General features: G+C 39.6%; 1 protein-coding gene across 2 annotated transcripts in view; it reads right to left on the reverse strand.

Moving 5' to 3' along the window:
• LOC122793102 (annexin A1-like) overlaps positions 1-25,347 on the reverse strand; it is a 280,484-nt gene that overhangs the window by 130,902 nt on the left and 124,235 nt on the right. For both annotated transcript variants that reach the window (XM_044060833.1, XM_044060834.1), the window contains exons 4-5: positions 4,724-4,818; positions 4,524-4,637 (exon numbers count right to left, since the gene is read on the reverse strand). In XM_044060833.1, coding sequence (XP_043916768.1) covers positions 4,524-4,637; positions 4,724-4,818 — 209 coding nt within the window. The remainder of the gene's footprint in view (positions 1-4,523; positions 4,638-4,723; positions 4,819-25,347) is intronic.

Raw genomic sequence — 25,347 nt, forward strand, 5'->3', positions numbered from 1 at the left:
GCGGCAAGAAACTTCATTGTTAGTAATGCTAGACTAACTACTTGTGCAGCGCATGACTGAAAATATAGTCCTCTCTGATAACAAGACACCTAGCTGCTGCTGAAGCAAGGCTACAGATAATATGCCTTGCACTTTGCTGCAGTATCTCTAAGGTAAATCTTGTGGGTCACATAAGGCGTAATGATGTTGTCATAGCCTAGAGTGGGGGTCTCCTTCTGGGAACAGGGCCCTATTTACTGAAATAGCTTTATCTGGCCTAAGGGTGGTTTTGTTGCCAATATGATGCAGGTGCAATTTGAAGTCTCAGATGGCACAGAAAAAGCCTTCACTGTGCATTCTTGTTTTTTTTTCTGCCTATCTGAATTCATAGTGAGGCATCCGCAGAGAAGTATTGCATAAGACATACATATTTCCCATTCTCTTACATTTTGTGCCATGTAATTCATGCTTGTTGGCTCAAATCATCCCAGTCTAGCTCCACTAGCGCTAGTAAATGAATTTATTCATTGTTTAATGTCTAAGACAGCATCCTTCCCAAGTCACATCACCTGCAAAATTGTGTTACTGCTCTTGGTTCATATCATTACATCCCTTACCTCACACCCTTTGTATAATGCAATGTAAGCTACTCACTGTTCCTGGTTACATATTTCCTTACCTCCTCTCATTTATATTGTTATATGATAAATTCTCATTGTCTAGGATCATTTCCCTAATATGCTCCTCTGAAAAACAATCCTGTGCCAGCCCCCCTTCTCTTTAAAATATAAAGATCAATATTTTGTGTCCACAATAGCCCATTCATTCTCTCCCATTCCCAGTCAATTACACTCATAAAGTCTTACTGTGCAGCGTTAGCCCCTCTAACTTCCTTTTTAACAAAGGCAAACAGCAAATAAATAAACAGTTTGTATGCAGGCTAACCTCTGCTGGCAGCTCACATTCCATTGCAGCTTCTGCCACAAACCCCCACAGTGAAGGAAACTGGTAGTTCCAGAGGAATGTTGAATTGTCTCTGGTGAACAATGTCTTAATGCTAATTCTACAGTGATTCAAGAAAGAGGTGCTAATGCTGCAAACAATCATATAATTTACATTTCCCGGGCTATTACAGTATAAGCTATGTGGAGGAAAATTACTTACATCCAGTACTTGTGTTATAATTAAAAAGACTGCTATGCTACAACTTTATGTAATACAGCTGACTCCCACAGCTATGTCTTTCTGTATTTTAAGCATCAGAAATAGAGCTAAGCATGCCATTGCAGAATTCTCATTAGCAGTTTGATATGCCTTGCTGTGTTGCTTAGCCAGTAAAATGGAAATCCCTTACACCTTGTTGCTCTATCCAATAGTCTGTAGGGCAGGAATTTTATGAATCTGGAACTCCCATCCATATAGCTATCACACACAGTGTGCAGATGTGAATGGGACACAGGCCTTCTTCTTGTTCTAGGCAATATTCTGGATGGCATCAGTGTGAAAAATGGCATATGGGGTCAGATGGGTTAAATACTATATGCTAGAATTCATTAAGATACAATGAATCATGGAACATAGTTGGATGACGAGAAATGTTGATCCAACATGGATCTCTTAATGCAGCACTACCTTCCTATGTGCCTAACATACTAGTATGCCACCAGTTGATACAGCTGTTGCCCCACCAGTCAGAACTCACATCAAGACTCTCACAATGTAGTGCTGTAAAAGCTGCAAGCACCCCCACACCCATGTAATATATACCTTCAGCAAGCTGTTATCATGCAGTACTAAATGTCCAAGGCTGCCTACTTCCATCACATGACTCACAGGTTAAATTTATAATCCACATTATCTGGGGTCTCACCATCCTTAAACATAAATGTGTAATGTTCTCTGCCAAGAATCGCCCCCCCCCCCCATCAATCTACTGTATACCATACTGTTCTGCTCATTCTCCAGGGGTACATTATTGCAACTGCTGTATAGTAAAATGGAATGCTTATTGTCCAGCAGTGTCCCCCACTGCCTGCATAATAAAATATAGTATTCATTCTGCACTGAAGTCCCCTTGCCATTTCCTGTACAGTACTACATAATAGCCAATGGCCAGGGACACTTCAATCCCACCCCATAGCCAACAAACATGGTGCATGTTTCCAGAAACACCCTTTCCCACTCAAAGCCCTTATTGGATCTTTATCAGAGATACTCTGTATCAGTCTGATGTGCAACATCTAAACATGGCATGACATTATGACTTAGGAATGTGCACTTATGCAGTTTATTTTTTTTTCTCAGAGCAGTACTGGGATTGTTTTATAAAAGCCAGTGAATCTTCCCTGCCATTATCCATTGTAATCATAAGAGCAGAAAGACAGATGGTAAGCTCTTCAAACTCTTAAAAATCCATTCCACTGTAGTTCTTCTATCAAAGCTGAAAAGTAAGGCAAACAAAGCAATGGTGCAACCAAAGATGCTGTATGGCACAGAAACCTGCGGAGTGACAGTAGAGCAGTTGAGGAAGCTTGAGGTGATGTAACAAAGTACCTGAGATGTGTGTAGGATACACACTGTGGGACAGATGAAGAAATGATAACATCAGAGCAGACATCAAAGTATCCCTAGTTTTTGAGAATGTCAAGGAGAACAAATTACAGTGGTTCAATTACATATGCAGGAAAGCAGAAGATGGTTTGTTAAAAAAGATTTTAAAAAGAAAAAAGTTGAAAGGAAATAATAACATCTAACCAAGAAATGTGCAGATTGCACAAAAGAAGACCTGCAACACTCAGGCATGACTGTGAAGAAGACAGGACAGTGGCACTGAATCAAGAGCGGTGCTGACACTTGACAAGTCACCTCTGTCCTATGTAGAAAAACTGGGGGAAAAGGAGGTTGTTGATAGATGATGATGATGATGATGACGACTTTGTCATTTGTGTGTGTTTATAGACATAGTCAGGAACAGGTGTATAGATGAATGCATATATGATGTAAATTCTTAACTACTTAACTAGGTATGTGAACTGACCTTATCGGATCACAATTGGCTATGGCCTGAGCTGCAAAGACAAGAGAAGATATAGTACATACTGATAATATACAGCAGCCAATCAAACAATGTATATTTGAGAGGTGGGAAGAAACAGAAGTACATGGGGAAAACTCATGATAAAGGTAAAGAGAACATGCACACCTATGGAGATACGTGTGCAGAGGGAGAAGGAAGTGTGTGTGTGTGTGTGTGTGTGTGTGTGTGTGTGTGTGTGTGTGTGTGTGTGTGTGTGTGTGTGTGTCTGTGTCCTTTGTGCATGTGTACAGCTACATGACTCTAAAACTAAACTCATGAGCTGTCATTTATTTTCACTGTTTTGAATGCCTCAGAAAAAAACTTTGTACCTAGGTCTGTCACTCGTTTTTATATCTTTGATGCATAACTTTTGCACATTTTAGCTGCTTATCTTCATTTAACGTTTGTCAGTGAGGTATTGCAGACTGAAAAACAGAGGCCTACGTCTGGTGGCATCCTATGGCAGCGCCAATAGTACTACCTAAAGCTGAAAAATAAAAAACAAGCTTATGTACCACTGCAGAATATTCTTGTAACAGTCCACTGCTGGAATAAAGGCAATATTGTATAAATTACTAGGGAAAATGAATGCAGCAGTGATGAAGTTAGAATGTTAACAAACAATAGGCCAGGTTAAATAACACATTCATTGAAAGCTTGTATAAAAAAGTTAATTCCAAGAGGTCAACTGAACAAAGGATGTACAAGATGGGGTAAGTTTAGCACTAGTCTGTCAAGAATGTCAAGTGAGACTTTTGCCAAGTTTTAAACTGTTGAGGAAAAGAAAATAAGGTGAGAATGAATAAAGAAAGAAGATGTTCTAAAGAATGAAAGTGAAATTTTGAGAAATATTGCAGCCCTGGTAAAAAAAGTGATGATTAAAAGAATGGAACAATTTTACTCGCATTTTGGCAACTTAGGGATGGGGAGAAGTTACACTACTAGTTAGCTTCTTCCTCAGTAAGTTACACTACTAGCTAGTTTCTTCCTCAGTATAAAGTTAGTATTTGTTATGAGGACATCTTGTTCAGATTAGCTTTCTGTTAAAGCACATACACAAAAAGATAAAAAAAAAAAAATTAATCTGATATGCCTACCTAATATTCCCCATATGGATATCATAAATAAAAATAAAAAAAAATCACTCAGATCAAGTACAATAAAAATGCTTTTCTTTTTCTTTAGTTTTGTTTTTGGGGCATAGCACATATGGTAATTATTCAAATCAGTTCCAGGGTTGTTGTAATTTAGAGTATGTAGATACATCTCTTCACAGTAACCACTGCATACCAGATTTTATTCAAATGGCATTTCTTATTATCTATCAAATTATTCTAGGCTGAAATGTTTACTTGCAAAACTAATATTACCATAAAATAACTGTTGGTCATGAGTGGTATCACTTACAGAATAAATATACAGCTATGTATACTAGATCATTTGTATACATTCCACTTAGTTTGCTTACCTTCATGGCACGATAGAGTTGATGGGCATCATACTTGGCTGGAGTGTCCAGCAATCCTAGAACAATTTCTTCATACTGTCCAGAGCAGGCTTTTTTTAAGTCATCACATAATTCCTGAAATGAGAAATAATAGCACAAGTAAAAATGTTAACAGGACTAAGGCTAACACAATTCATTGAAATGTTTTCAGATGCTTTTACCCTGCCTGTCTTCTTTTGGTATGCAGATTTGATCTCTTGGCGCTGAGCATTGGTGCGATATACCAAAATCTTCGTTATACCGTGTTCATCAACACCTGCAAAATTAAATGTGTTAGCAAGTGGATACTGTTGCTATTGGTTGATCTGTTACTCAGCTAGGCTAAAATATATCAAATCATTTGACAGAGTGTAAACAAATTAAGCACTTATTTTCCATTGTTCAGGTATAAATTTGCAAAAAAGGATGCAGGACAATAAGTGGTGAAATTAATATTATGTATATTGTCAGCTAATTTCATCAAGCTTAGCACTCTATGCCAGTAGTTAATTTAGGACACAGTACAGCATGGTAAATTTGTCAAGGTCAGATTTTTTTGCAATCACTTACACTAAACCGAAATGAGTAGTTACTATATAATTTGTTTTTATATATCCTAAATATTTAAACATTTAGAGAGATCAGAAGATAAACTATGTTAATTAAAAGATATTCTAAATTTCAAGAATTTAGATTGAATTGCTAGACTGGCTGCCCTTCCTCCATGATTCATTTGCATCTTGATAAACCAGACAAGTAGGCTTCTTGTCCTTTAATCATACTGCCACCCAGATCAGTTAATGACATCATGCACTGAAATAACATTCATTCATACCGTGCATGATTTCAGCATATGCATGGTGGATGCTTTTTAGTCATAATTAAAAGTCTCAGAATTTCTTAAATAGTAAAACATCATTAAATAAAATAGCATACTTTATTCAGTAAAGAACACATTGCTGTAGCTGCATTATTTCTTGGCTATCATACTCTCTTTTTGTATGAAGAGTTCATTACAGTGTACAATGCAAATCCTACATTAGTTGTGATACAAAGCTGCGGTGATGGTATAACACATTTATGTCTTCACTGCGTTTCTGATGAGGACTGGAGTCTAACGAAGAACAGAGTCTTTCAGGTTTGCATTGTGTTGTATAGGAACATTAAAAAAAAACAGATTTAAAGTTCTGTTTGCAATTGTTTGATTATTTGTATTGTATTAATCTTCTGGATTTAGTTTAGCTCTTTCTAGATATTTAACTGTACATTGTAGATAACTGTATCTACAAAACAGATGTTCTTTCAAGTTTGTCAGAACATTGCAGAAAATGGATGACATCCTAATACTTACCAGCTTGCCTATTGTCATTAAGTGTGTTCATTGGATGAATGCCTATATGAGTAGTTATGTATTCATTAACACTGCAAGTATATGATGTGTGTAAGGAAATAAATAGTCTGCCAGTGGAACTGAACAAAATTTCATATTCAGCCTACTCACAGTAAATGTTCTGCAGCAGACATTCCTGCTGAATATTCAGTGAAAAACTGACAGAAAAAAAAAAATTGATTAACACTGTACTACTATAGACAGAAGCAGCTCCTAAACGCTTTATATCATGCATGGGTCACCCCAGGTTATCTATAGTATGATCTCAGCTATTCTCATTAGGGTTAATATATAATTACCAACCATGGGATGCATAAGGACAATCTGTAACCAAATGCAATAGGCTGATTCAAGCACAAAAAGTGAAACTGACTGGGCTTAAAATGGTCTCCAAGGGCAGTTAGGCTAGTACTTACCTATGAACCTATAAACAGTTACAGTTTTAGTGTACACATACATAAATATGGCTTAGGCTTATTGAGTCCACTAAAAATGTGCTTGCTGGGGCATGACCAAGATGACAACAGTAAGATATCTAAATAGATGTTGTGCCAAAAAGTCGGATTCTGACAGGAAATATGTATTTCTTTCAGCAAAACGTAATTGCTACTAGGATTTCTTCCTTACTTCAAACTGCTGCTGGAAGATGTTATTTTCTTCAGTAATGCGTTGGTACAAACAAAAAGAAAATCCTAACTAAACTACTATGGATGAGTTCTAAACAGGAGTTATTTCAAAATAATTTCTTTGAAATATTCGTACACCGAGTTGTCACTAAGAAATTACTTACAACTGGTTTAATCTATACAGGAATTTTCCTTAAAATAGCCCATTTTCAAACAAATATGAACTTCATACAAGGAAAATGTGTTGAGCAGAACAAAATGATAAGAAAATGGTTCTCAAAAAGGAAAAAAATGAAGGCCATAGAAAATGTTTGTAATGATAAAACAGGAAGGTTAAAGGAGGAAGAAACTCAAACTCTATTTTTCTGAAGTAAAATTCATAACTCCTGAATAAAACTGAATACTTTATGAATCAAGGAGACAGAGAGAAAGAGAGAATAAATAATGTAAGAATTTTGGGTATTCTAGAAACTCTTGAAGGAAATGATATGGTGAGATGTTCATCATATGGGTTATATCCTACCAAGAATATAATGGCTAGCCAGCTTCCCAAGTCTCAGGGCACCTTCCATGTACGCATACTGTCAAGCAGCTCAAGCTGAGCTTACTAAAAGATAAATTTGGGGAGTGAAGCCCTTTAGAGCTTTCCTGCCTCTGAAGAGTATGCTCATCTGAGGCTTTTGAGTATTGACAGTCAGCTTATGCTTTCCTTTGCAGGGCAGATAAGTTCCCTTTGGGTGGGAAAGCTTCTATTTTCTTAAATGTATTGATGTTTTACTTTCCTCTTCAGGAAATTTATTTTAAAGCTAGAAGTGTTTTAATGGACTGTCTCCAAACTGTAACTTACTTTTAAATGGAGCACTCCTTTTTTCTGGAAATTTCTTTGGAAAATCATCTTTATTTTTCCTTGGTGGGGTGAGCATAGTGTATGAAAATGCTTTTTACTGTATTTTTCGACCAAAAAAGTAACTTTCGTGAATGCTAGCTTTACTAGCATCTGTTGCCTCTCTTCTCCCAGAAAACAGACACCATTTTTGGCTTAACCATGGAACAAACTACAGGTCCCACAGTTGGTCCTTCTTCCAGCCACAAAAAAGAAATAATTAGTAGAGCACATAAAATATTGTATAACTATAAGAATCAACCAGAGGAAGTTAGAAAGGATTGAGACAAGAGATTGGATAAGGAATCACAAAGAAACAATGGGAAGATATATGTATGTCTCCCAAATATGCAACAAAATCTAGAAGATTTAGGATTTTACCCCAAGTAGACTCCAGAGAATCTTTCCTCAGGCAGACAGCAAATGTTGGAGGTTTGATGGGGAAGAAATTGGTACTTGGGAACATATTTTCTGGGAGTGCGGTGAACTGGTGGACTTTAAGGATTCCCTGCATGATACACTGCCAGAGATGCTGGGTGGGCAGATTGGTCTGATGAGGAAGATGATATTTCTAAGCTATGGTACAGAGTCAGAATTGCCTAGGCATGGTAAGGCCTTACTGTGTCTAATAATGGTGGCTGACAAAAAAGCAATTATTAGAAAATGGAAATCAAAATCTAAACCCAAGTATACAAGTAGTGAATATAGTAACAGAGATAAAACAACTGGAACTGAGATCTTTAGAAAAGAGTAGGAGCAAACTACATAGGAAAAAAATGGGAAATGTGGGAACAATAGATAAAATGGAGGAATGAGGTTTAAAAGGTGGCAGGACTTAAATGAGCTTCTTCAGATTACTAATTCAGACTCGGAGGAGAGTTCAGTTTCTTATTCTCCCTGGGGGGGGGGGGGTCTTGAGACTATTGCTAGAATGTGATAGTGTTTTCAGTGGGAGAACATTTTGGCTTCTCAGTCCCTCAGAAAATTTTATGAGTTTTTCAGAAGAATTTTCTAGAACATACACACATTCCTCCTGTACTGTCAGCTTTGGAGGATGTATGTTTTACAATGTGCAATTTTCCTGGTAGTCAGACAACTACCCCAAAAAAGGCAGATAGAATTTATAAGGTTCCTCAGTCTTTTGAATTTTTATAGGCTTTCCCCAAACCTAACCCACAGCTATAGTCTTAGTTGATCTCACTGCTGCTAAGAGCTTAATTAATTCCAATCCTACCTTTTCTGATAAGGATGAGAAAATTATTGATAGGTATGGGTGAAAAAGTCTGTACTTCAGCAACTTTGAATTGTCATATATATATATATATATATATATATATATATTTATGTTAAAACTTGCTTTGACAAACTGTAAATGGGGTTCCCATCAGCATGTCGAACGCTGACAATATCGAATCCGATATTGTCGCCTTGAGAATGCCGAAACTGCAGAACGTCGAACGGGTAAAAGGAAATCTCCTTAAGGGGAGTTTTCCATTTACTTCAATGTAGTGTGGTCTTGGATTTGGTATATTAAGTAGCGGGGGGTATGGGGTGCAGGGGTGCTTGCCACCCTGCCTACACCCTTTAGTTTTTTTTGTTTTGTTTTTTTTTTTTTTTGTATTGGCATTCGAAAATTGAATAGTTCGATCACGTCAATTCGACATTTAGCGATTCGAACTATTCAATTTTCGAAATGCTGATTTAGACCCTATGAAAGTATGAGGAATATTTTACATGCAGTTTCTTCTTGTTAGAAAAAAAATCTGCTTTAAATACCTTTTTTCTTTTGCACAGGTCATTCCTCATTGTTTGCAGTGTATTGTATGACTCTATAGATACTTCTTCCAGGTCTATGGCCATTGGTACTGTTTTAAGGAGGTTTGCATGGCTGTACCTTCCAGATGATGTTAAAAATTAAATTTTAAATTCTTACCTGGAAGGAGATTTAGTGTTTGGTCTGTCTGCTACAGATGTGATCAAAAAGTTTATATGAAAGGGGCAAGATGATCTGGAGAATCTCTATGATTTTTTAGCTCTCTTTTTCCAAATTGTTCAAGGGATTTTCTTTCTCCTATTCCATTTTTGCAGAAAGCAGAATAGGCAGGCTCATCAGAACTCAGGTAAATAGATATTTAAGAACGAATAACATGGAACTTCCAAAAAGAAGTATTTAACCTCCAAAACCAAGGACAGTCCAATATGTCTTACTGACTATTCAAGAGGCCTTGTAACTTAAACCTACCCTGGCCCCTTTTTCTTCCAAAAATTCTTAATCTCTGTTTTCTACTTGGGAAGAGATTGCTTCAGACAAATGGGTTCTGAATATCATTCATCAAGATTACAGATGGCATTGAGAGGAAATTCCTCCTTTCCAAAGGGTCATTCATCATCCTCCACATCAAACTATTTTGTTTCTTCCTGTTCTTCATCATATGCTATCCCAAGAACTGATAGAACCAATATCTTTTTCCCTTTCCCAAATGGGTAAGGTTTTTTAATTCAAAAATGCTCCTAGTGTCAAAGAAAGAAAATGATTCGGGACTAGTTCTGGATCTTTCATTCCTAAATCTGTTTGTGATAGTGCCCTAATTCAGAATTTTGTCATTTCGCAACCTGTTGCCTCTTCTTCCTCTTTCAAGCTTCCTGGTAACCCTAGACTTATAAGATCATTGTCATCACACTTCTGCAAATTGTGCCTACCCAATAAGGACAATTGTGGCAACTCAGTGTTAATATTGCTAGGCTTGTAAGGGCTCTGGGGCCACTAGCCTAGTAACCTCCTATGAACCTATGAGCATCCCTATCCATCTAGCCTTCAGATGTTTCTTAAAGTTTTGTGTGTCTGAATCACATTATCAGTTCTTTGCCTTACCCTTTGAACTATTCACTGCACCACGACTGTTCACAAAATGTCTAGTTCCAGTTATAGCTCATTGCAGACTACAGAGTATCCACATTGTTCCATATTTAGATGACTCGCTTATATTTCCACAGTTTGTTTTTAAAGTGTCAGGAATCTATCTCTTGGGTGATAGCTCTCTTCTACAAGATGGGATTCCAGGATAAAAGTCAAAAGTCTTTCTTGACTCTGTCTCACACAGTATTCCATTTCTGGGATGTCAACTAGACATCTCAGTTCAAAGAGCTTTTCCTGTACAGCAAAAATAGATCCTTATTTAGATCTGTTTCTAAGATTTTCCACTCAGACTTCAGTTACTGTGAGGGAATACCTCAGGATTTTGTATCTCATGGCAGCTATGATTCTCATGATACCTCTGGCAAGACTCCACATGAGAAAGATACAGTGGTATCTGAAATTTCTTTGGTCCTAGCATCAACACCTTTTATCTTTTCACATCCTAGTGCTGAGGTTTGCCAGAAGAAAAGTCTTTCAGTGGAGACAACAGATATACTGAAATCCAGGAATCTCCTTCTCCATCCTTGCACCACATAGATGTCAGGCTCTACTTGGGGAGTAGTTTCAGGAGGGACAGAAGTGCAAGAGTATGGGACACCAAAGACAGATGCAAGCACATAAATATCTAGGAGATGCTTGCCCCTGATCAAGGCACTCAACTCACTGAACCATCTTTGGTCCCTGGGACTTCTTCAAAATGGTTTCAAACAATGCCACAATGTTGTGGTACATGAACCTGCAAGGGAGAACCAGGTTGTACCCCTGTGTTAACATGGGATATTGCTTCACAGCACAGTCTCACTACACAGGTATTTTATATTCTGCCAAAGTAAAACTGTGTGGCAGACAAGCTGAGCAGGACCAGGCAAAACCTCACAAATGGAAACTAGATAAGGGGGCCTTCCAAGATTTGATTCATCTGTAGGGAGTTCCTCAAGTTGACCTTTTTGCCTGTTCTTTGAACAATCAGCTGGCAAGATTATTTTCCAAGACTCTATGCAAGAAGGCCTGGAAGACAGATGCCTTTTCTTTTCTTTGGACAGGAATGTTCCTTTATGCTTTTCCACCCTTTCCACTAACATCCAGGGTACATCTAAAATTCAGAAAGATTCCCCCCCAAAAATCATTGCGGTGACTCCCTTCTGGCCTAGGTAACTGTGGTCCTCCCTTCTTTCAAAATGGTCAGAGGCAATTACCACAAGCTTCCTTACAGACTGGCACATGAGAACATGGGTATTTGATACACTCCAACACCTGTCATTTTCAGCTGACTGCCTGGATGATAAGGTCATAATTCCTTTTAGGCATCTGTTCACTGAGGATGTGCAGAAGGTACAGAAGGTACAAATGGAGACAAGAAAGCCTCCTACTAGAAAATCATATATTAGTAAATGGAAAAAGGTTTCTAGTTGGTGCCAATGGCATAACCAGCAGCCATTCATGGCTAGCTGTTCTCTGGTTTTACAATATTTGTGTGATTTACTATCCTATGGTCTTACTTATTCTGGTATCAAGATTCATTTATTGGCCATTTTAGCATGCCTGCCCATAGATCCTCTTTTTCAAGGCAGTCTCATGGAAAACAGTTTACTGGTTGCTCTGGCCTCGACAAGAAAGGTATCTGAGTTGCAAGCTCTTATGGTACGTCAAACCTAGCTCATTTTCAATAGGGACAAAGTTTATTTGAGAACTAATCTTTCTTTTATTCCTAAAGTGGTATCCAAGTTTACTTTAAGCCAAACTATTGATCTCCCATTTTCTTTACTGAATATAAAAATGAGGTAGAAAGGGTACTCCATACTTTGGATGCCCACAGACAACTCAGAAATTATCTTGACAGAATTATATTTCTCAGATCTTCATATCAATTACTTTTTGTGATGGTATGAAGAAGGGAAGACAACCTGTGTTTGATTATTTCAAAATGGTTGTCTACATCTATTACTCTTTGTTATGCTCACCATAACAAATGCATTCAGGCAGGGTCAAGGCCCTCTCTACTACGACATCAGTTTCATCTGTGGCTTTTTAGAAAGGGATATATTCTAGAAAAAGTTTAGAAGCTGCTACTTGGTCCTTTGTACATAATTTTATTAAGCACTATAAACTTGATTCCTTCTATAGGTGCAGATCAAGCTTTGCTAGGACCATTCTCCAAAGGTTCCAGGACTCTCCTCCAAAATGCGAGTAATCTACTCAAACAGATAACGCTACTGCAGCAGTGATCAACATGGTGAACATAGTGCAGTTGTACTAGTTGAACTTACCATAACAGTAGATGTTCAAATGATCACTGCTCCAGAAGCCACTCACTTCTTCCATTCCCTTTGTTTTTTTGGTGTGTTTTTATGTCAGGGTGTGCATATTTATATTTTCTTGTTCCTAGTATAGTCCTTTCAGGGCACAGTCTCCTTCTTTCTGCTGGCAGAAAAGCTCTGAAGGGCTTTGTGCTCAAACGTGTCTTTTAGTCAGCCAATCTTGAGCTGCTTGACAGTTTTGGTGCATGGAAGGTACCTTGAGGCTTTGGAAGCTAGCAGGTCATTATATCCTTGGCAGAATATAACCCACACAGCTAAGGCTGGTGGAGCAGTAATAATCTGAATATCTACTGTTATGGTAAATTCAACTTAAACAACTGTGCTTTATCTCAGTACATATTTACCACAAACTTTTACATTTGCAAAATGCCCCCTCATGAGCCAACAGAGCTATAGAAAAGCCATCATATTAAAACTAATGCATCACCAAGAATCATTGTTGTCATATTCATCTGTTAGTTAAAAAACTGGTACTGAAAAACAGAATGGTTGAAATTTCCAGTTAAATTGAGGCCAGATGTTATTATGTTTGATAATGACTGTGCTACTATTACATTAGGAAAAAATGAAAACATGCTGCCTATTAGTCAAAGTTTTAAAGTATAATGGACTTAAGGCTGAGATCATATTTTCAAGAATAAAACTGTTCCCTTCTTCAGACACCACACTCTTTTGCAACCTGGCAGAGATCAAGGCACATATATAAAACAATAATCTGATTGCCCAGTAATGGCAGCATGGGATTGGAGCTTTTTGTCTTCAAATACACCATCTGACAAATACAGCTTGAAGTTTGGGGCACCCATTTAATCCAACATAGCAGCAATGACAACAACAGCAACAATCAAACAACAACAACAACAGGCCAAAGATGGAAACATAAATTGCCTTGTGAAGAGTTTGTAGGTAAATACTACTCTGCAGACTATTACATACCTAACCAATAACAAAATAGTGACCAAAGGTGAGAATCATACCCTCAACCTTGTGCCTGCAAGGTAAACACTTTTTAATCATTATGCTAACCTCCAAATGTTTAAATAAAGCCTTATATAATATTAATGAAGTATGAGTCTGTTCCCACAATATAAACAGTTGGGCTATGTGCCAGTTCTTTTACTGTAATACTGACGCTCACAATCGCAAATCCTGAAATTAAAAAAAAAATGAAAATACAGGAAACCATAAATGGCCAGACTCATTAACACCTACAGTAAGTGTACCCAATCTGTATTCAAGAACATCTCTACCACACTTTTTGTGCTTTTGAGTCACTCAGAAAGATTGCACTAAGTGTAAATGTAGTCTACACTATTATTTATTTAACCAGGAAAGTCCAACTTGGAACAAAATCAATTTTCAGCAGAGGCCTGAGGAGAAAGTCTCCAAACACATCTTTGTAACGTCGGAGGAAACCCACATGAACACAGGGAGGACATCCAGACTCCACACAGAGGGCAGCTCAGCTGAGAATCAAACCAGAGAACCTCTTGCTGTGAGGTAACAACACTACCACTGCACCATCCACTTAAACATAAATGTTACTTTGTGGTAACCTTTATGAACCCCCCTCAATATTTTAGACTACAAAAAAATAATCAGTAGGAATACTAAAATTAAGAGGAAGAAGGTGTGAGTTATGCTTGTGCTGACTGTTCACTCAGGATATTGTACACTTAGTGTAGGCGTCTCCTTTAAAGTTGTTTTTTGCAGGGAGCAACCTTCCTGCACCCCCACATCTACTTCTTATATATACTAAATGTGAAATCCCCATACCTCCGAGAAAAAGGAATACAAGTAAAAACAGGTCAGACTTAGAATATGTAAACATGCAATTTTGCTCATTTACTCTCACTGTTCCAGGGCTTGTACTAATGAGTCTCAGAATTAAAAATGGTTAAGCTATAAACCAAATAATTAATCAGGTAAAGGGTACATGACATTTTTTTGTCATCCTCTTCAAAGTGATCAATTCCCATCTTCTTTTTCTAATAACCTGATCTTATATACTGTGTATAGGTAAAGTCAAGGCATCTGAATAATCACATCTCTTATTATTATACATGTAATAGTATACAATACTAGTAAATACTTGAAGGAGTTTTGCCTTTAAAGTGCATTTAAAGACACTTATTCAGTCAGTGTTTAAATTACCACATAAACAGTAATGAAAATACAAGTGTGAGTTTCTTCTAAGCAAATGCAAAGAAAATGGAGATTTACTTTTTTTCACCAGGGAGCACATGCACACTGCAGCTTTCATATAAACTTATTGAGTTAACAAAACTTCCTTTCAGGCAGCATGAGTGTTAAACTTCTAAGGTACTGACAATGACTTAGTCACAAGCTCCTGCTTCAGGGACTCAGACGCCAACAGGAAATCAGTGAAGTAGAAACATTAGCGGAACTGAAGTTGCAGGAAGTTAAAAAGTAACTAACCTGCTCCATGGAAGGAAGGGTAACACTTTGATCATAAAACAATAATATAAAATAAAAAAAGATCATAGTTATGCTGCTAAATATCTATGGTGTGGAAGCTGGAGACAGTTTTAGTTATGGTAATTCAGCATTAAACCTCTGTGTAATCACAAAATGTGCAACCACTTGATATGTATGAACATAAGCAGGCTGCAGAGATTTAAGTTATAATAGTTATTTATTTAATTTCTTTGTTATACAAATAAAATTACTTATCATCTGCAACCTGTCTCAAAACAAAAGCCATTTAAAGTGTCCAGCTCAGATTGTCTTCAAATTATATTATATTATAATATCTGAATGCCCATGTCTGGGTTTGGGGATTGGGTTAATGGTTACTGTGTTTAACACACAGGCAGAATGTGCAGGGTTTGATCCTCACCTCTGGTCATTGTCTGGTTACTAGCTAGGTGTGTAATAGACTGTATACTGATTGCCTAGCATGAACCTATACTGTTCGCTACTGCCTTTATTTGTCTGCTGAGCTACCTGCAAGGTGGAACTCTGCCATGTTTAATGTAACCCATGTTACATGGAGGGCTCTCATCCTAATCCATTACTTTCTACAGTTTTGATATAAAACTTCACTTCCGCTGTAATCATTTGACATGTGCATAGTGTACTGTCCTTCATGGCTCCATCTCTCTTAGTCACTAAGACTGCTATGAAGCCCTGTTGTTTAACATTGAATCTTAGCTTCTCATCTCTTGTCTTAGTATAAATATAGGTAAGACTCACAACACATTATTTAACCCTGATCAATTTACTGTTGACAGGGACAGATTTATTATTTGCTCATCTTCTAAATCTCTGGCTTTGTTGAATCTATTGTAGTAATATGTATCACTCAGTAAATCATTATCACTTCACTTGCAGATCAAGAAGAAGTAGCATAGACTAAATTCAGACCTGCTGAATCTACCTTTGTCTGTATAACTTGAGCACTAATCCAGACCATCTTTTTAGTGGCAGGAGTGTGCAGTTAAAACTTGTCTGATCGAAGACTGCTGGAATGGGGCTCAGTTTTTAGCTTTTTATTGGTTAATTTGGTGCCTTCTGTGCAGAGTCTGTATGTCTTTCCTGTGGTCGCGTGGGTTTCCTCGGGTGTTCCGGTTTCCTCCCACATCCAAAAGACATACTGTAGGTGGATTGGACACTCTAAATTGGCCCTAGACGTGAGTGCTTGTGTGTGTGTGTGCCTTCTGTGGAAGGTTCGGTGCCGGGCTGGCAACTCAACACCATAAAACTCCACTGCCAATCATGAGTGGACAGGTGATGCGCTGTGGCAACCCCTAACCGGGAAAAAGCCGAAAGAAGAAGATGAAGATTGGTTAATTTGTTTAAATCATTTTGCTCATTTGCTACTGTTATATTAAAAAAAAAATACACTTTATGCATCGCCACTTAGCTAGGGTTAAACTATTCCTGGTGCCATAAAGTCTGGTCTTCAAATTTTCCTTTAGAACTAGTCAGTTTTTTTAGGTTTAGCACTCAAATCTGTTTCTTTGAGCTCAGCACATGTTCAGAACTCGTTGTAAGCACTAAATAAGCTATAAATTACTACAGCACTCAACTTTCCTCACTTGTCTAGAGGAAAACAGTTTTTAGGACTTAATAAATAAGCACCTATCCAGGCATGTTTAAGGGTCAGCTCCCAGTGTTTTCTCCTGTCTAGACAGACAACCCTCTCCTCCTACCACCCAACACTATAACCTGTGAGAGATGCACTTATATAGCCAAACTGGAAGCAAAGCTCTTTTCATCCAAGACAGGACTAGACAGTCAAGAAGAGAAGGTAAACACTTGCACCACACCACACTCATCACATAGTCCCCCAAAACCTATACCACCAAAACACACACATAGCAACACAAAACACACACACTTATATTCGCGGAGGCACTCAATAAAAATCTGCTCAAGCAACAGAGACCTCCAAAGTAGAAACGCATGCAACCTCCACCCCCCAACACAACCCAAATGACACATAGCCCACAAACTCAGTGTGCCACTCAACCACAGCCCATAAGGCATAACAACATACCCAACACTCTAGTCATAGGTGACTCTATAGTCAGGCACACTGATGTTCAACTCACCAGGCTAAACAAGGAGAAAGTTACTGCCAGCTGCCTGTCAGGTGCCAGGATCCGCCACATAAAGCACGCACTCAGGTCATGCCACAACAAGTACAAATATGACTCTTTCATTGTCCATGTTGGTGTGAATGACCTGAGACGTACCACCCTGGACTACATGAAAAGAGACATGGAGGAGCTCTCCGATCTTGTAGCCCAGGCAGGTATGACCCTAGCCCTGAGTAGCATCCTGCCATCACCCAGAATCATACCACAGTACAAGGACAAATGATTGACTTCAACAATTGGCTAAGCTTCTGGTGTCATTCTAAGAGGATCCAGTATCTGTCTGCCTGGGAAGACATGATCAACAGACCACGATGCTTTGCCAGAGTTGGCCTGCACCTGCCGCCCTTAGGATTCTGGATACTGGCTAAGGCTCTTGCCACCGCTATAGTGCGTTTTTTAGGCAAGGTTCAAATGACAAATTCACCACCATAGCAGGTACAAGCAAGCAAAATCTGAGGGTAATGCTGCTCAGTGCTAGAAGTCTAAACCTCAAAATGCATTCACTCGAAGCACTCCTTAAAATGGAGAACATCGACATCTGTGCAGTGACAGAGACCTGGTTCAAGGCTCCAGAGAGCACCCCTGCATTAACTAGCCACACCTTTCGGCCACCTAACCTGGACTGAAACACTAAAGGTGGAGACTTGTCCATATTCATTAAGGATATCAACACCTCCAGGCTAGTTGCTCAGCATAATGCATCCGAGATGCATCCGAGATTGTCCAAGTGCAACTAACTCTGGGCAAGACCGCAATCCAAATTGTAACTTGCTACAGATCTCCCACCATGCCCTAGGATTCCCACTCCTCATTTCTTGATACACTGGAAAATATTAGGGTGCAACCCAACACCCTAATAATGGCCGATTTCAACTACCCCACCATTAACTGGGAAAACTACTCATGTACCAACTCTTTTACTCAACGTTTTCTGGAATTCATAAATTCCAACACCTTGGATCAATTTATCCACACCCCCACCAAAGGCAGCAATATCCTAGACCTGGTCATTACCAACATGGGTGACCGGTGTTCCACACCAGAGGTCAAATCTTTGTTGGTTAGATCCGACCACAAGCTAATCAGCCTAGAAATCCACATCCTGCCCCCACCCCCCATTAGGGAAACCACTGTAAAAAATTTCTCCAAAGCCAACTTCATGCTTCTTAAGATAGAAGTGGCAAATTTTACGACACCCATGCAGATGGACAATAGAGGTATGACTGCGGAATCCTACACAAATGCACTTTATAAGCACTTACACGAGTGCATGGATCGTGCTATCCGTAACAGAATCAAGATGCTATTCTCCAAAAAAGGAAGCCAATCTGGTTGTCCCCTGCCATAAACAAACTCTACAACAGAAGAAATAAACTGTTGCAAAAAAGAGTAAAATCCCATGACTGGAAGAACTCCCTGGTCAGCCTCAGTAAGAAGCTAAGATGCCTCATAAAATCCTCCAAAGCTAGTTATGAAAACAAAATTACCACTGATTCTAAAGACAACCACAAAGCATTGTATAGCTATGTCAAGAATCTCAATGGCAACACTCAGATCTGCTCTGAGTTACAGCACAATGGCACTAAATATACATAACCAGCTGATATTGCCAACATCCTGGCAGATAGGGTCAGTGCTAACTTTACCCCCCTCTCACCCCCTAAAGGGCCCATCTCTATACCAGAAGAATGCAAAGTTCCTGTATTCATGGCTGCACAGGTAAAAAACACACTCTCCAAAGCCAAGAACATAGCATCCATGGGACCTGACAACATCCCAGGCTGCATTCTACATGAACTACAGAATGAAATGGCACCTCAGCTAAGCACCATGTTCAATCATAGCCTCACCTCAGGCTTATTGCCCACTAAATGGTGCACAGCAATTGTTATCCCACTCCACAAAGGGGGAGCCACCATGGACCCTGGGAACTACTGCCCCATTAGCCTAACAAGCCTGGTATGCAAGGCCATGGAACATATCATCATGGAACTTATAAACAAAGACATTGGTAATCTCCAAACTCTGGACCCCACCCAGTTCGGGTTTGTAAAAGGCAGATCATGTCTCCTAAACCTGATTGACTTCTTTGAAGCAGTCACCAAAGCCGTAGACAAGGGTAAGGTGGTTCACAAAGCCTATCCAGATCTCGCCAAGGCTTTTGACACCATCCCACACTCTGGAATTATAGATAAACTCACTAAACTAGGTATAAATCCCTATGTCACAAGATGGGTTGCCAACTGGCTCACTGACAGAACCCACACTGTGAAAATAGCAGACTCTAAATCCAACTTCAGTTCAGTAACAAGAGGAGTACCAAAGGGTTCAGTCCTGGGTCCTCTCCTGTTTGGTATCTACTTTTTTGAAGTACAGGCTAACACAGAAGGTCTTTGGATAACAAAGTTTGCAGATGACTGCAAACTAGGAGCCATAACTGAAACTCCTAATGATGTGGACATCCTACAAAAGGGCCTCACTGAGACAGATGCCTGGTGTCAAAGCCATGGCCTCAAGCTCACTGCTAAAAAGTGCATTGTCATCCCCTTTGGTAAAAACTCTGTATCCATGAGCTATCACATAGGTGGTCTGAAAGTGTGATAAGAGACCTTGGGATATAGGTGGACAAGTAGTCCCTCCTTTGATAATCATATCGCCACAGTAGTCAGGAAATCCTTCTACATGGCACACCTCATCACAAAAGGTTTCTCATCCAGGAAAAAAGAGGTAATTGTTCCCCTCTACTCGTCACTCATTAGACCCATTATAGAGTACAATGCCCCTTTTGGTATGTACCTCACAAGACATCTACAACAACTGGAAAGGCCGCAGAAATACCTCACAAAGAGGATTACTGGCCTCAAACAGATGCCCTAGGCAGACCGTTTAAAAAAACTCCAGCTTTACTCCGTCACATATTGCCTACTCAGAGGCGATCTCTGCCTAACATACAAAGCTATGTCAAACCCAGAGCTGTGGACATGCTCCACTTAAAGAAATCCCAATCCCTCTGAGCTACACGCTCTAGGGACCTAAACCTTGTCACCACAATAAACAGAACATGCTGGAGGGATAGATTCCTGTCCCATACTCTGGAACAAACTACATATCTATATCAGACAAAGCTCCTCATTAGCACTCTTCAAGAAAAACCTTGATGATTGGATGGGAAATAGGGCATTCACCCCGGGGATCACCTCTGTGGCTCTGCTCAATGGGAGCACAGGAAAATAGTTTTCTTGGGTGGCGAAAGCCAGGGTACCTTTTTGGCTAGGCTTGTATAGACCCTAGGGCCCATAGCCTAGTACCTACCTATGAACCTATGAAACAAAGTCTGCATCTTCTCTACCCCCAATATTTCTTAACTAAAATTATTAGGACAAAGATATTTGAAGCAATCCTCCTACCATCTTTACTTTTTTTACTTTCGATTTGTGCTTTACTCCCAGTGCATACATTTTAAGCCTGAAAATAACATACAATAGAACTGCAACATCTGATTCTCATAAGTTTCTGTAATTTGCTCAATCAAATGACTTAAATTACCATTTTATTTATCCAAAAAACAACACATCATCTTATATAAGGTTGTCTGTTCCTTCACATTCCTTGCTGTGACTAACACAGTTAAGTGACACTGCCCATTCATGAAATTTGGATTGTATTGCCTTAATACAGTTAGCCAAGTCCAGCAAACATCATAATGACTCCCAGTATTTGTAAGTAAAACCACACAACAGCTCAGCAAACACAAGAGAAGTGAAAAAACAACCCAGTCACACCAGGTACTTAGTGTATTTGCAGTTTAATCCAAACACTTTCGTCTTACTAGTTTCAGACTTCTTCAGAATAAAAAGTAAAGAGCACAAACACATACTAGATACCCATTTCTCCACCCCTTTCTTAATTAGTTAATTTCAGACCCTCACAGTTGTTAAAACACAGCACAACATAAAAGGCATACTACATTAATTTAATACTCTGTTATAGACTCACAAAACATACTAAATATTGCAAATGATGTCATAAAATTCATAAAACATATGCTGCTTCCAATTTCAAATAAGAACTTAATGACAGTGTGCCATTAAGTCTAGGCTTTTCATCAGAATTAAGTTTAATTTGCCATTTTAGCTCTTTAAATTCTAAAAATTCATCACTTGGCCCACCCCTATGTCCTAGAAAAAAATGTGATCTATTGGCACAAAATTTAAAGGCATGCGTTGGGTTCTCCCTAATATGTCTATAAAGGGCATTATTTTCATTGTGATGTTTAATTTCATAAATATGCTCATAGATCCTAGTCCTAAATGCTCTCTTGTTTTTCACCACATAATGACTGCCACATGCCTGACATACTGCAACATATACAGCTGGACAAGGGAACTGACGGTAGGGCATTGATACTACCGTATAGCATTGGCTATTTTGACACTTGTAACGTTGTCAAGAAATACTGGAGAATTTTCAGAACGGACCCTGAGTTACTTTCCTTGTTAGGAGAAATAAACGGCCATTGTATACAAAAAAGAGGCTTCTTTCAAGGGCCCGTGCCCTGGCTCAGCAATCAAGGAGCCTCAATCCTCACCACTAACACCAGAGAGGACATCTCATATAGGAGAAAGGATAACAAATGCACACAGTAAAGTACAATTTCCCTTAAGTGCACACAGACATCACAGTCAGTCTGGGGCTGGTTGCTCTCCTGCTTTCCAGGTCCCCAATAAGACTCCCCACTGGCACAGCTATAAGGTCCAGATCTCAGCCTAGCTGGCAGGCTAACCTCCAGTACCCTCTCTGTCCAGCCACTGCTTCGTGTCCCTGCCATGTAGCTGACACACCATGCACACTTTGAGATAAGTATTTATACAACTTCACAGACACTCCTGGGAAAGGCTGACACAGATTCTACAGCTGTGCCCCTATACCCAGACTATATGGTAGTAATTACTGCTACCACCAACTAATAATTATCAGCTACCCAAAGGCCCTTAATTAAAAGGGTGTCCAATTATTACTGTGCAATATTATTATCCAATATTAGTGTAACTTAAGCAATCAAGGCTTATTGGAAGTGCTTAGTACAAGATCACTTATAAGCATGCAATGTACTCTAGAGTTTAAATTATCACTACATAAACCAGCCACAGTTGAAAAGGGTTTAAAAATATTTAATAATAAATACTAAAAACACAAGACAATACTACTATACCACAGTGCTATTCAAGAGTTCAGAGATCACACAGAAACTTAAAATAATTCCGTAGTACAGTTCTGACATAACAGAAAACTGCTTAGTCTAATATTTATAGTCCTAGCTATTTCTACAAGAAAACACACTTTTAAGATAACTTACTTAAGACAACAGGCAGTGTTGTAGGTTGGATATCAAGACAAAAATACTTAATAATCTCTGGTTCTCACTGTTTAAATTGAAAATGCAGTTTGGATAAAACATTACATCATTTTTTTACACTTCCTGGAGTTCCCAGGCTGACACATTAGCTACATTTACTTTCTTACCATCTCCCTTTTGTTATCTTGCAGCTGGTCAGGAACAGAGCAATAAAAATACCTTTGCATGTTTAAGTCTAGCAATTTAACTCTTGGTTAAAACAATAGAAATAATTTCTTCATCTAGATTATTCAGCACCACTGTTCCCTTGAAAGGGTCACGACATATTTTTACTGGGTCAGTAAAGAGCACTGTTGCCACATTTTTGTAACGGCATTTCTTTACATTTAAAACAACAAGCCTGATGTTTACATTTATATTTACAAATGATAGAATTATGTATCAAATTCTATTTGACTAGGCTGGCAGCCTTCACCTTTCTCTACCAGTCTTCACCCCCCCCCCCCCGGAGAACTCAAGCTAGTTTTTCAAGTGACCCTTGAGAAACACCGCTTGAGAGGGTTAGGTCCATCTGAGTGTACCTCACCCCATTCCCTGTCTTGAGAGCCCATCTGCATTGGCATTGCTAATCCCACTGTGGTGCTGCATTGACATATCATATGCTTGCAACCCCAGGCTCCATCTTAGCAACTTGGCATTTTGCTGGCTGGCTCTGTTTAACCATATTAGGAGGTTGTGAGCTGTCATTACAGTGAATTTTCTTCCATGCAGATAAGGTTGAAGTTTCTGCAGTGCCCACACTATGGCTAGACATTCCTTTTTCTATAGCTGCATAGCATTTCTCCCTGGGTTGGAACCTACGACTGAGATAAACCACTGGGTGCTCTTCCCCCTCTGAAGAAATCTGGCTAAGTACAGCCCCCACCCCATAGTTCGAAGCATCCACCTGCACAAATTCTTTGCTGTAATCTGGACTGGCTAACACAGGCGGTCCTCCCAAAGCTTCTTTAAGCTTCTGGAATGCCTGCTCGCATGCTGTGGTCCACAATACCTTATCTGGTCTGTTCTTCCATGTCAGGTCTGTGAGGGGAGAAGCTATGGTACTATAACTGGGGACGAACTTTCTGTAGTACCCTGCTGTCCCTAAAAATGCCCTCACCTGCTTTTTAGTAACAGGTGCAGGACATGTCTGAATGGCTTCCACTTTGGCAGGTTCTGGCCTTATCTTACCACTCCCCACTCTATGTTCTAGGTAGGAGACCTCTGCCATACCATCTGACATGTGCTCGGCTTAATGGTCAACCCTGCCCTCTGTAGTCTGCCCAGCACCTTCCTGACATGCTGAACTTGCTCTGGTCAGGAATAGCTGTAGATGGCAATATCACCTAGGTAAGCAAGGGCAAACCCTCCGGCTCCTGCTAGGATATGATCTACTAGCCTCTGGAAAGTCGCTGGGGCATTTTTCATCCCAAAGGGCATCTTTGTGAACTTATACAAGCCAAAAGGAGTCACAAAGGCTGACTTCTCTCTAGCACTGGGAGTCAAGGGCACCTGCCAGTAACCCCTGGTAAGATCAATGGTTGTAAGATACTTAGCCACACTCAGCTGCTCTAGGGCCTCCTCTGCCCTAGACATGGGATAAGCATCCGACTCTATGTAACTATTTAATTTCCTGTAGTCCACACAGAACCTGGTGCTGCCATCCTTCTTTGGCACCAGCACCACTGGGGAGGCCCAGGGACTGTTGGGCTCTTGAATCACCCCTAGTTCCAACATCTCCTGTACCTCCTCCCTCAGAGTCTGTTTGATTCTCTCAGGCACCCTATAAGGTGCCTGCCTAATAGGCCTTTGGGGTCCTGTATCCACCTGGTACTGCACCAGGTGGGTGCACCCTGGTTTCCCAGTGAACATGTCCCCAAATTCCTGCAACACTGCTCAGATTTCTCGAGCCTGGGTAGGAGATAGCTGCTGGGACACTGCTACCTCTTCCACTGAGGTGTCAGCCCAAGCCTCACTGAGGAGATCAGTCCCCAGATCTCCCTCAGACTCCTCCTGAAATCCACTGCAAATGCTCAGCACAAGGGCCTCTCTATCATGGTAAGGTTTCATCATGTTAACATGGTACAATTTGTGCCCCTGCCATCTGCCTAGCAGTTCCACCATGTAGTTAACATCACTTACCTTTCTTACCACCTTGTAGGGACCCTCCCAAGCTGGTTGCAGCTTGTTGTGTCTGACAGGAATGAGAACCATTACCTGCTTCCCCACAGCATGCTCTCTAGCTTGAGCATTCCTGTCATACCACACCTTCTTCTGTTGTTGGGCTTCTGCCAGGTTCTCCTGGGCCAAGCCCATGAGTTTCCTGAGCCTTGTCCTGAGATTTAGGACGTATGCCACAACTGACTCCTTGTGAGACTTACACTCACCTTCCCACTCATCTCGAGTTAAATCTAGAGGTCCCCTCACCCTATGCCCATACAGGCAGTGCTGTAGGTTGGATATCAGGACACAAATGCTTAATAATCTCTGGTTCTCACTGTTTAAATTGAAACTGCAGTTCTGATAAAACATTACATCATCTTTTTACACTTCCTGGAGTTCCCAGGCTGACACATTAACTACATTTACATTCTTAACATCTCCCTCTTGTTATCTTGAAGATGGTCAGGAACAGAGCACTAAAAATACATT

The sequence above is a fragment of the Protopterus annectens genome, chromosome 2.part0, assembly GCF_019279795.1.
Source record: "Protopterus annectens isolate FY-2018-M chromosome 2.part0, PAN1.0, whole genome shotgun sequence".
Classification (NCBI taxonomy): domain Eukaryota; kingdom Metazoa; phylum Chordata; order Ceratodontiformes; family Protopteridae; genus Protopterus; species Protopterus annectens.